Source organism: Rana temporaria, chromosome 1 (assembly GCF_905171775.1).
Source record: "Rana temporaria chromosome 1, aRanTem1.1, whole genome shotgun sequence".
NCBI classification, from domain to species: Eukaryota; Metazoa; Chordata; class Amphibia; order Anura; family Ranidae; genus Rana; species Rana temporaria.
Window position 1 is genome coordinate 111,984,673 of NC_053489.1, and position 13,340 is coordinate 111,998,012.

At 38.3% G+C, this 13,340-nt stretch overlaps 1 protein-coding gene across 3 annotated transcripts in view; it reads right to left on the minus strand.

Annotated features, from left to right (window-relative positions):
* Positions 1 to 10,151: 10,151 nt before the first annotated feature.
* The window catches only part of HAPLN1 (hyaluronan and proteoglycan link protein 1), a 134,373-nt gene continuing 131,184 nt past the window's right edge, over positions 10,152 to 13,340 (minus strand). For all 3 annotated transcript variants that reach the window (XM_040341718.1, XM_040341712.1, XM_040341706.1), the window contains one exon: positions 10,152 to 12,211. In XM_040341718.1, coding sequence (XP_040197652.1) covers positions 11,928 to 12,211 — 284 coding nt within the window. In that variant the 3' untranslated portion in view covers positions 10,152 to 11,927. The remainder of the gene's footprint in view (positions 12,212 to 13,340) is intronic.

A 13,340-nucleotide genomic window follows, 5' to 3' on the forward strand; every position in this document is an offset into this window, starting at 1 on the left:
AGAATAAAGTATGAAACGGGAGCGCACCTCCTGTAAAAGTAGCGTTCGTAATGGAGTTAGCACATTTGTCACGCTGTAACAGACTGAAAAGTGCAAATTGTCTCTTACCAAACTTTTACTTAACACGCAGTAACATGAGATTAGCAAAAGCAGCCCCAAGGCTTGTGCCAGTGGAATCGAACTTCCCCTGCCATCATACGTGTTGAACGTCACCGCGTTTGAGAATGACAAGATTTGGTCTTGACAGTGTGTACGCAAAGAAAGTTTGTCAAGATTCTCGACAAGCCTAACAAGGAACTCGTCGAGGAAAACAATGTTTCATTTACGACGAGTTCCTCGGTCGTGTGTACGAGGCCTCACACAAGGGCCAACTCACTTACCAATATATTTTCTGGACAGTGGAGGGAAATAGGAGAACCTAGAGGAAGCCTATATAAAGAAAGTGAGAGAAAAACAACATCTGGTGCAGCTCTGCATAGAAACCAATCAGCTTTCAGTTTTTTCTTGTCAAAGCTTAAATGAACAAGCTGAAGTTAGAAGCTGATTGGCTACCATGTACAGCTGCACCAAATGTTGCACTCTCCAGTTTTAGTAAATACCCCCATATGAAGATAGCATCTTTAGTGGGAGTGTAACTAGGGTTGAGGTTCAGGTTTTCCGCTAACAAAGGTTCATGGCAAATCCCCAGGAATCACACAGTTTGTGAATTGCAGACTTTTGGATGAAAACTTGCAGGTTATTTTGCAGAAATAGAGAAAAGGGTATAATGTAATGTCAGGTGTATGTACTGTCTGTGTCCTCTGCAGTGTGCACCTAAAGCTACGTGGTGTGTGTACTGTCTGTGTCCTCTGCAGTGTGCACCTAAAGCTACGTGGTGTGTGTACTGTCTGTGTCCTCTGCACATTGTGCACCTAACGTAAAGCTGGTGTTTCTCATATTTACTCCTAGAAGCAGGGATCTGCTCATATTAATACTACAGGCAGGGTATATTGCTGCAAGTACTTTCATGTGGTGTACTGTCTGTGTCCTCTGCAGTGTGCACCTAAAGCTACATGGTGTGTGTACTGTCTGTGTCCTCTGCACATTGTGCACCTAAAGGAAAAGCTGGTGTTTCCCATATTTACTCCTAGAGGCAGGGATCTGCTCATATTAAAACTACAGGAAGGGGATATTGCTGTAAGTACTTTCACGTGGTGTACTGTCTGTGTCCTCTGCAGGCCATTAGTATGTCTGAACATACAAGGAGAGGCAGAGAGTTACGAGCCGATAAAAGAGGGCAAGCAGGCTCTGCGTCTAGAGGCAACAGTGCTGGTCGTGGACAGGGTGCATCCTCATCAGCTGGCAACGTTGAGCTGCAACATGCCGAAGACTTGGTAGAGTGGATGACCAAGCCGTCCTCATCCTCTCTCACCCAGTCTCAGGGTACTTTGTCTGGCAAAGCAGCTTCCCTCTGCTCAATGGCATCAGTCACTCCTTCCCTAACCCTAGACATCAATGAGAATTTCTCATTGATGTCACTGGTCTATAGTGAAGGGATAGGCTACATTCTCATTGATGAAACTGGTCTATAGTGAAGGGTTGGGCTCATTCCTGCGCTCCAACTAGAGTATCTGTGAGGGGTTGCAGTGTTGTGTCACCAGCACCACCACCAACAAATGCCCAATTTTTCTGCCCCTGTTCAACAGGGGCATGTAATTACAATTCTTGATCTAATATTTCACAGCAGGGCCCATTCCTGTGCCCACCAAGAGTAACTGTGAGGGCTTACAGAGTTGTGGCACCAGCTCCACCACCACCACCAACAAAGGCCCAATTTTTCTGCCCCTTTTCAACAGGGGCATGTAATTACAATTCTTGATCTAATATTTCACAGAAGGCCCCATTCCTGCGCCCACCAAAAGTATCTCTGAGGGGTTGCAGTGTTGTGGCACCAGCACCAGTGCCTAAGGCCCAATTTTTCTGCCCCTGTTCAACAGGGGCATGTAATTACAATTATTGATCTAATATTTCACAGCAGGGCCCATTCCTGGCCCACCAAGAGTAACTGTGAGGACTTACAGTGTTGTGGCACCAGCGCCAGCACCAAAGGCCCAATTTTTCTACCACTGTTCAACAATGGCATGTAATTACAATTCTTGATATAATAGTTCACAAAGCAGGGCATTCCAGCACCCACCAAGACTGATGCCGCATACACACGATCATTTTTCGGCATGAAAAAAACGTTGTTTTAAAAAAATGTCATTTAAAATGATCGTGTGTGGGCTTCACATAATTTTTTGGGTTCTGAAAAACGACAATTTTTTTTCCGAACATGCTGCATTTTTTAACGACGTTTTAAACAATGTCGTTTTTCGGGTTGTAAAAAATGATCGTGTGTGGGCTAAAATGACGTTAAAAACCTGTGCATGCTCAGAAGCAAGTTATGAGATGGGAGCGCTCGTTCTGGTAAAACTACCATTCGTAATGGAGTAAGCACATTCATCACGCTGTAACAGACAAAAAATTGCGAATCGTCTTTTACTAACACGGAATCAGCTAGAGCAGCCCCAAGGGTGGCGTCACCCGCATGGAACTTCCCCTTTATAGTGCCGTCTTACGCGTTGTACGTCACAGTGCTTTGATAGAGCATTTTTTTTTAAACCATGGTGTGTGGGCAACGTCGTTTTAATGATGAAGTTGGAAAAACGTTGTTTTTTCTACATGCCGAAAAACGTTTTCATGCCGAAAAATGATCGTGTGTACACGGCATAAATGTGAGGGCTTACAGTGTTTTGGCAACACCAACACCTAGGGCCCAAATTTATGCAGAGTATATACGGCAGGCCCCTACTTTCAAACAACCAACTTACGAACGACTCCTACTTGCAAACGGAAGGAGACAACAGGAAGTGAGAGGAAATCTACCCCTAGGAAGGGAAATTCTCTTCTGTAAGAGGTGTCTCCTGTCCACTGATGCTTTATTACCAACCCTTGTTTCACTAAAAAACCCACATTTTCAAAAAATCATTTGTCATTGGGACAGAAAGTGAATTGAAATCTTCTGAACAGATGCACACAGACAGCAAAGCACATGTTACAGGGGTGATAACCCTTCTCTATGTTTTCAGAAAAGCTGGAGCTACACTTTAAAAAAGTACCAGTTCAAAATTACAAACAGATTCTACTTAACAACAAACCTACAGTGCCTGTCTTGTTTGCGCCACCTGTGTACTGCTGTTCAAAGTATATAGGGCCAAAGGGGCTTGTAATGACCTGGGGGGAGGGGGGGAAACCCATGCTATTTTTCTCAATGATTTTCATCCATATTGCAGGGACCAGACATTACATTAAAGCCGCAAGCAGTTTTAAATTACTTTTTTCCTATACTGTAGTAATCTCATTTTGTGCAGGGACAGTTCTAAACATGTGCCACTTCACAGGCATACTATAGACACCCAGCAGGTACGATATTTAAAGGAATTTTTCATATTTTTTTTCACTTTAAAATCACTGCTCCAGAAAAAACGACAGTTTTTGTAACTTTTTTTTACATTGATACATGTTCCCTGGGACAAGACCGGGGTTCTCAAACCTGTTTTACGACAATAACTTGCATATTAGGCTTTAAAATAAGCACTTTTGAATTCGAACGTTCGAGTCCCATAGACTTCAATGGGGTTCTAAATGTTCGCGCGAACGTTCGGTCCATTCGAAGGTTCTGGTGCGTACCGAACGGGGGGGGGGTGTTCGGCTCATCCCCAGTCAGCATCTCAGAGAACTATATATGGCACCTAACTCTTCCACAAAATAACTGTTTATAGAGAACTTGAACGTTTGAGTTTAAATGCTATAGGAGGTGGCATTGTTATTGGCAATTGATTTTTTTTTACCTTTTAATTACTGTTATAGAGCAGTCTAAAGTCCGACTTCCGATTTTTTCCTCCTGCGGGAGTAGGCGTCTTTACTCCTTTTCCCCGGCGCCGCAGTGTTGTCTGGGAGCTCTCCGCAATGTTTCTTAGGAGCACAGTGTCATGCTTCCCAAGAGACAATGCGGAACGTCGTCCTTCGAAATCCCACGAGATTTGCTAGCGTTTCCATTACAACGGGGGTGGGAACTTTCAACAACGCCGTCCGTTGTGATGGCAACCCTCAATGAGCATGCGCGGGATTGAGGGGTGAATGCTGGGAAAGAAGCATTCACTGCATACAGGAAATAGGTGCTTGTGGGCTTTTAGTGCCCACTAGCAAAATGGAAACATCCCGCAGGAATTTTTATAACTGATCGCTTAGAACGATACCGGACAGCAGAGGTTGAACAAAACAGAAAAAGTGAGTAACAATTTCTAATGGGGTACTTAATCTAATGGTCCAAAAAAAAAAAAATTGCCGCAGAACCTCCGCTTTAAGATGATAAAAATAGAGTTATGTAGTTCAATTTATACGTTTATAGATCACCTGAAAAATTAGTTCTAGAGATAGCTAGATCATAATAAGGGTAAACACTCACATCTTAAGAAAAGAAAACATAGCCCAAAATATAAAATAGTTGTAATTTATTGTCACATTTTTCTTCAGTACAATTCATTTTTACCCTGCAGCACCACGGTCTTCTCAATTGTAGAGCAAGTCCATTTCTCTTTTTTGCATTTATTAAGAATTATTACATTATCCTGAAACATCCACCTTTATAGCCTTTAATATATCTAAATATATTGGTTAGTTTGCTTATTGTTTGTTTGTTTTCATATAATGAAAATACAGCACCCAACAATCTTTTTGTTTATTACAAGCAAATGTGCCTTGCAGTAGGCCCCTATGTCAATGCTCCTTCTCTATCCCTCATACCAGCATGTTTTCCTTATTTGTTTAAGCTCTACTTATGATTTATCATGTGCCCTAGATGATCTCACAAAGAAATTCTTTGGAAGGGGAATTGTACTGAAACAGTATAGTTGCTAGGCAGTCAAACCTTAACATTACTTGCTGTCCATATAGGGACATAAATATAGATTATGGCAGTAAAATAAGGGCATCTCACCCCTCAGTAGAGCTTAATAAATACTAAGATTTCAAATAATTAGCACCCCATTTACAGACTTCAGCCTGTTTTAATGTACTTAAACTTTTGAAAAGTATATATAACAGATGATTTACTCAAGTGCGTGTTGTACTTCAGTTCAGTGAAAAAAAATGTATATATATATATATATATATATATATATATATATATATATATATATATATATATATATATATATATATATATTGGTGTGTATTTAGTAGACTAAGAAGTAGACCATTTTCATTTTCAGAAGGATTTTTTAAAATTTTCACTTTGTAAAATAAATTTTAACCTATCTTAGGTGGAGCAAAGTGAAAATTCACTTTGCAAAGAATATGTGCAGGGAAAAAGATTTTTGTTCACCACTGATTGGATGAATGAAGTCAGCACAACTTCACCTCATTCACCAAGCTAGGGGAAAACTAATTTTGCAAAGGGTAAATTCTTTTAACTTGGTGATTGAGGTGAAGCTTTGCTGTCTTTAATCCCTTTATCATGTGCAAGCAATAATCCTGCTTTTTAATTCTATTTAAACATGATTTCACTTTCAATTTTCACTTATGTTTGTAAATGAGCCTAAGCAGTTTAAAAGAGTACATGCTCTACTATTTTAGTACGGTTATTAAAATAATCCCAGTGAGGATAGTAATGGGACTATAAAGGTGCTAATAATATGTCAAAATACAAATATTTTATATAAAAATATATTTCATTATACATACAAAAAGATCAAGAAATACTGCTCGATAAACAGTGTGGAATACACTAAACAAACTCTGAACTAACTACACGTGAGTTCAGGGAAACTTTTCCAACAGTCTCCCTGATCATTTCAGGTATAGCTTAAATTTTCATCAATTGATGACTGTTCGCCTTTTCTCTTGTCTCTTATGTAATTACGGTAAGTACTTAGGTGATATACATGCTTGTGTAATAATGTAATTTCTGTTTATATTTATATAATATAAATGAATGTTCACATCTGTTCCTGACTAAGCCATTTGGCGAAACATGTAGAACGATAAATGCTGAACATTCATTTGGAGAATATCGCCCAGGAATATTTCTCTGTTTTTGTATTTCTTGATCTTTTTGTATGTATAATAAAATATATTTTTAATATAGAATATTTGTATTTGACATAATATTAGCAGCTTTATAGTCCCATTACTATTCTCACTAGGACTCTTTTAATAACCTTGCTCACAAAGGGATGATGGTTCCAGACAACTTTGAGTGTAATTGATAATTCTAGAACTATAAACTACTCTTTTAGTACATCAACCCCATAGGGACTTTAATTATGACTTGCATGTGGCATACTCTAGTGTTGACCAAGATTCTTATTGCTGACTATATCTGTTGGATTGTAGTCCTGGCTTTCTACTTCATGGCTCAAACTTCATCAACAGTTCTGGTGCCACTACTCACTAGTTCTGATCAAACTTACTTATCTGTGTGACTCCAATCTAGTAAGTAATAAGTAGAGTAGTATACTGTACACTATATTATCCAAAGTATTAGGAACTTTAATGGTATTTCAGCCTTAGTCCTTAGTTCAATATTTTGTTGGCTCAGGGCTGTCTTAACCACTTAAGACCCGGACCAAAATGCAGGTAAAGGACCTGGCCAGTTTTTGTGATTCGGCACTGCGTCGATTTAACTGACAATTGCGCGGTCGTGCAACGTGGCTCCCAAACAAAATTGGCGTCCTTTTTTTCTCACAAATAGAGCTTTCTTTTGGTGGTTTTTGATCACCTTTGCGGTTTTTATTTTCTGCGCTATAAACAGAATTAGAACGACAATTTTGAAAAAAAAATGCAATATTTTTTCCTTTTTGCTATAATAAATATCCCCCAAAAATATATAAAACTTTTTTTTTCCTCAGTTTAGGCCGATACGTATTCTTCTACCTATTTTTGTCTGCGCTGTCTCCATTGTAGGGGCCCCAGAGCATTACTTTGTCCAGGGGCCCATGATGCTATTAAGATGGCCCTGAGTTGGCTCTCCCTTTGCAGCAATAACAGATTCAACTCTACTGGGAAGGATGTCCACCAGGTTTAGGATTGCGTCTATGGGAATGTTTAAAGTTGCAGAAAGTTCCATAAAAGCGCTTAGATCCAGGTAATACTTTTTTGGCTGTATAGAGACTCTGGATGAGGGCAAAAAAACTAGCAGAATATCAATTTCCATTGAAACAATATATTTTGAGCTCCTGTGAAGGATGACTTGATAAGGTGCAGGAGCGTGAAACATGTTGTCATAATGATGGGACCACACTACCAGCTTGTTCTTCGTGTGTCTTTCCCTGCACTGGCTTCTGCTTTGTTTCTCCAGCACAGTGAGTGACATCATTGCTAGCCGCGGATTCTACATGGTGTCTCTGTGGGGAGATCCGTCACAGCTTCTGTTGACTGTTATCTTTCCAGTGCTGTACTCTATACAGCCAATACAGTATTATCTGGATCTAAGTGCTTCTATGGAACTTTCTGCAGCTGGTTCGTAGTCTCCGCTCTAATTTGTCCCGATTCCCAAAGGTGTTCTATTGGGTTGAGGTTAGGACTCTGTACAGGCCAGTCAAGTTCCTCCACCTTAAACTCATTTAATAATGTCTTTATGGACCTTGCTTTGTGCACTGGTCAAAATCATTTGGTGGAGGGAGGATTATGGTGTGGGGTTGTTTTTCAGGGGTTGGGCTTGACCCCTCAATTCCAGTGAAGGAAACGCTTAAGTCATCAGCGTACCAAGACATTTTGGACAATTTCATGCTCCCAACTTTGTGCAAACAGTTTGGGGATGGCCCTTCCAGTTCCAACATGACTGCGTACCAGTGCACACAGCAAGGTCCACAAAAACATGAATGAGCGACTTTGGGGTGGAGCAACTTGACTGGCCTGCACAGAGTCCTGACCTCAACCTGATAGAACACCCTTGGGATAAATTAGAGAAGAGATTAAGAGCCAGGCTTTCTTGTCCACATCGGTGTCTGACCTCACAAATGTGCTTCTGGAAGAATGGTCAAACATTCCCATAGATACACTCCTAAACCTGTGGACAGCCTTCCCAGAAGAGTTGAAGCTGTTATAGCAGCAAAAGGTGGGCCACCTCAATATTAAACCCTACACACTTAGGCCTCGTACAGACGAGAGGATATCCGCTGAAAACGGTCCGCCGGACCGTTTCCAGCGGATAAATCCTCTGGCGGATTTTGATCTGATGGCTGTACACACCATCAGATCAAAATCCCAGCAGAATACATCCGTGGCGACGTGGCCGCGCCGTCGCCGCGACGATGACGCGGGGACGTGCGCGACCCTGGAAGGTAAATACTTCCATGCATGCGTCCAATCATTACGACGCATGCGAGGGATGGGACGGACTTATCCGGTGAGTCTGTACAGACGACCGGATAAGTCCGCTGGACTGGATTCCAGCGGATAGATTTCTTAGCATGCTAAAAAAAAATTATCCGCTGGGAATCCGTTGGCTGGATTTTTATCCGCTGGGAAATGTCCGCTCGGACGTACACACGACCGGATCTATCTGCTGGAACTGACTCGCGGATCAATCCCAGCGGATAGATCCGGTCGTGTGTAAGGGCCCAAGACTAGAATGCCATTCAAGTTCATGTGCGTGTAAAGGTAGGTGTCCCATTACTATTGGCAATAGTGTACATCTAAATAACTTGACTAACATAGCAATGGAAGTAAAGCCAGATGTTTAAATATTCAATCAAATTAGGATGGGGCAATGCAAAATACAAACTTCCCACTTGATCTGGTGTTTACTGGAAAGAAGTAGTCAACCTCTAAAAAATAAATGGTTAGATATGTTTATTTTTTCCTTATCCTGATTGAGTCTTTAAAGACAATACTGATTCTCTAAGCTAAAGAACAACTTGCAATAATAAATTTGATCAGTAATGCTGATAAAGCAGCCAATCCAACATAACAAAAAGCTGCAAATACAAATTTGCTCAAGTGCCACCACTTTCAGAGCCTCACGTCTAGTGTGCGCACCATGCAAACTGCAATGTTCAGCAACAGATTCACAGTTCTGACAATGCAAAGTAAGAGCCTTACTATCGGTCAATAATGCATACACAGTGTACTACGGGATTTTGGGGGCATGCAAGAACTCTGATTTTGAAGCTGAAATTACAATTTATATTAAAACAAGAAATACTAGGGAAATTGGGAGGACATTTTGATTTGAAAATCCTTCACCCCCAAGGTATTTGATGACCACTATTGATATAGACGTTATACCAAAATATAATGAAATATCCAAATCCAACAGTTAACTTTTCTCTTGGAGAGTTTAAACATTTACATCATGAATATTTATTTATTAAAGCTTGGACCCTGTGTACCTCCTGTGGTTACACAACACCCCACTACTTGATACTGTGAGGGCGGGCCTGCCTTCGGTTAACAAAAAGGGTGAAGGGCAAGCATGAAATGACCCGATCTAGGCAATAATTAAACATGTAAATGTATATATGTTTGTTATGGTTTATGGTTATTGTATCATTGAATGATATTTCATTATCCTTTGGCATAGCTTTCATGTCAATAGCGGTTATTAAATCTCCCAAAGAAGCCCTAGGGGACGAAACATGTTGGGAATACATACCGTTATATTGCCGCATAAATTAATACACCAGTGACTGTGTAACAAATGTGTATATATTTTAATATTTTTTTTTTAACTTTGTAGATCAATAAATGATGACTTTTTAATTTGTGATTTGTTCATTCATGAATGTGCAATTATTAGCACCCTAAAACAATTTTTTCCTCTTTGAATATTATTCTAGGGATGTGGTGCTATAAATTGAAGTGTAACTCACTTACACTATAGAAAACCTCAATTGATATGTGGGGTGGCTTTGCTGGTTTGACTGCTTTATCACCATGACAAGATTTATTCAACAAATCTTCTCTTAAAGCTATACCAAAAATTGTGTAACACAAGCAACACTGCCTAAAAAACATGTTGCTACTAAACTAGTTTTATTTGACTCTTTTTGAACATATGTAAACAAAATAGCAGTGTGATTGAATCTGTTATGCTTGAACGATTAGCAATACATCTTATTTTTTTATTTTTTTTACTTCCTTTTTATTAGATTAAACGATAATTTGTGCTTTATATAACTGCAGAAGAAAATATTCTCTGTTGTTTGAGTATTCAGTTCCATATTTTACCAATTGTTAAAACATAACCCAACTTCATGAATCCTTAATATATGCCTTGGCATGTGTTTATATTTGTTAACCTTCAGTAAAGCTGGCTTTTTAAATATGGACCTCTGTTGTATTTTTTTAAGATATCAAGTTTATATTCTGCATGCTTACAGTATGTTGCATTTTTGTTATTTGCATTATACATACATTCAGTAAACTTAAAGTTTCCATCAGATGCATTTAAAATTCCTCACAAAAAACACAAGCTGCATGTTAAGGGTAATATTATACAACTAAGGTTATTTTTACAAAGTTTTGGAGAGCTGGAAGAAAGCAGAGTAGTTATATATTCTTACCTAATTATTCACTGAAATTTTAGGGATACATTTATAAATTAAATAAATCAAAATGGAAAGTGTGCTTCTAGCAAGAAATGGCAGTGACACAAAAATTGCATACTCTCCTGTGCATTACATGCTCAACAAAATATTACATACTACAACAATATTCTAAAACAATATACCACTGGCATTGGGGAAGATCAAGTGACTGTAATTGTGCCCTGTATATATTTCTCATTCTAATTCTATTTTTGTATGCTTTTGAATGTATACACATAAATTATATATCTGTTATTTATACATATTTTTTGTTAGTTGCTGACCTACTGAGTAGTTAGCCCTGTGCTGTTAGAGTTGAGGAAAAACATGTATTTTTATAATTGGGGTTAACTGGAAGCTGTGCTCATTTTCAATAATTTCTTATGAATTCTAAATACGAAAAATATTAAATATATATTAATAAAGACAATAATAATTAAAGACTAACATATAATAGACTTTGCTATATCATTTTGAGTATGTGTTTGTTCTGTCCAGCAGTTCACATGGAATAACTGCCCTGAGTAAATGCTATATATATCTTAACAAACAGCCACTGCTGTTTAACTAACCCATTAAAGTTTGCCAACTGTACCTGTAACTCAACACTTTTTAGGCGTCATTGAACTGAATTAAAAACAAAATAGGGTTCATTCATTAATTATGCAAACATTCATCAATGTTTCATACACAATAAAAAAAATACAGTTTAACTGCTAGGATTTTTGCTGTGCTTCTAATGACATCACTGTTTTTTTTTTTTTTGTTTTTTTCCTGTTACTTTATAATATTAAAACAAACCATGTTCAAAGCAAATACAGTTTATATACTACTTTTTATATTAGCTGTCCTATTATGCATAAGCAGACACTGGCAGCACCTAAACTGAACCCGATGATCTACTGTTTGTAGTGCATTTTAAAATATCATTGTATAAACTAATTAAAACATTTTTTTTATACACTTCTTTTTGGAGTTATCTTACATTCCTCAGTAAACATGAAGCAATCATCAAGCTATGGCATGCCCCATTCATTAAACTACTAGATATGGTTTGGTGTGACTGAGTAACCATTATGCTTTAATTTAAACTATATATTTTTTTAAATTATAACTTGAAGAAGAGTTATAAAAAAAACAAAAAAAAAAACAAAAGAAAGCCGATGACATAAATGTATGACAATGTTTTTACAGTAAGTAAAAATGTTTATCACAGTTTTTTATAGCTTGCATGAGTTCACTTTCAAAATAAAATTTTCACTTTTTTGCAATTACTTTGTTAATACTGGTGTTTGTTCTTGGGTTGCTATGGTTCTATGCTTTATAACAATAAACACCGTATAGCTTGTGCTTTTTATCTGGGTAACCAACAAAGCGCACAGCTGCTTCATTGGGACTACAGCGTCGTCGTGGTTTTGAGATTGGGTAACGAACACTACCATCAGCCAACCATCCTCCATCGCAGCGATCGTAGCCAAGTAGCTTCCATGCTGCATACATCTGGCCTACTTTAGCGATCTGAGCACCATCATTGATACAGGCTTGTATAGCTTCATCGTAAGTCAGCTTCACTGGATGTATTAGGTAATAGAAACGACCTAAGAATAAAAATAAAGTCATATAATTGTTCATAAAAAACACATAAAAAAAATGCTCCTTATTGATTACTATTCATTTTAAAAGGCCTAGAAGGGCTTTCTTTCAGTAAAATGTACATTTCAGAAAAATGTTCAATATTTACGACAATTCATTTTACAATTTTTAAAGGTCTCTGTTTAAAAATCAGGATTGACTCCATGAGCAGCTGTTGACATTTTTACATTGGGAGCAGCTAATATGCAGATTAACAGATTTAAACAGAGTAACAGATTTTGTTCTGCTATTCACCTGCACATAATAAAATAAAGAACAGTCTATAATGCAGTGCATAGCCTTTGCCTGTGGTCAGCTTAGTCCAAAGAGCCAATAATTAGAAGGAATGGATTAAGGATGAGTAAAATTAAAAGTTTGGTTTTCTGGATGCTCGTCAAACCCAGCAGGAAATCCACAAACATAACACCCAAACCATATTGAAGTCTAGGAGAAACACGATCCCACTGCCCTGTGTCAGCCAGCGTGATAGCAGGGGAGACGAGGGAGGACAGACAGATAGGCCATTGAAACCTAAGGGTGACTTCATCACTCCAAGCATAACAAGCCGTTGTTGGAGTGCTTTGTACTCTACCCATCAGGCACCGCTAGATGACACAGGGCAGAGCATGTGACCAAACTGGAGTGGCCTGAAAATAGGTAAGTACACACATTTTTCTTACACAGGTTAGCTAGTATAGGTGTTAGGAGGAAGGAGAGGACAGTTTTAAGAGTAGTTAGGGTTAAGCTAGAATTCCACTTTAAACTTGCATATGAAGTTGCACACCTGTACGATATACTTCCATACTTCCACAAAGGTGACATTTTGTAAAAAACATTATAACGACTAAATGACAATTTCCGCCCAGTGTCGTTCAGTTTGTAAATAACAGTATGGTGTCATCTTCAATATCCAAACCAGACAATTATTCATGGATAAGGGTGTGGTATGGATCTCTAGGGGGACCCCATGTAAAAAAAAAATAATCTTAAAGGCATATTAACATATTACATTTTATTGTATTGTTTATTTTATTGAAATGTTTTAATGTTTACATTTTTACACTTTCCCTTAGATTTTTTTACTTTTTGATCACT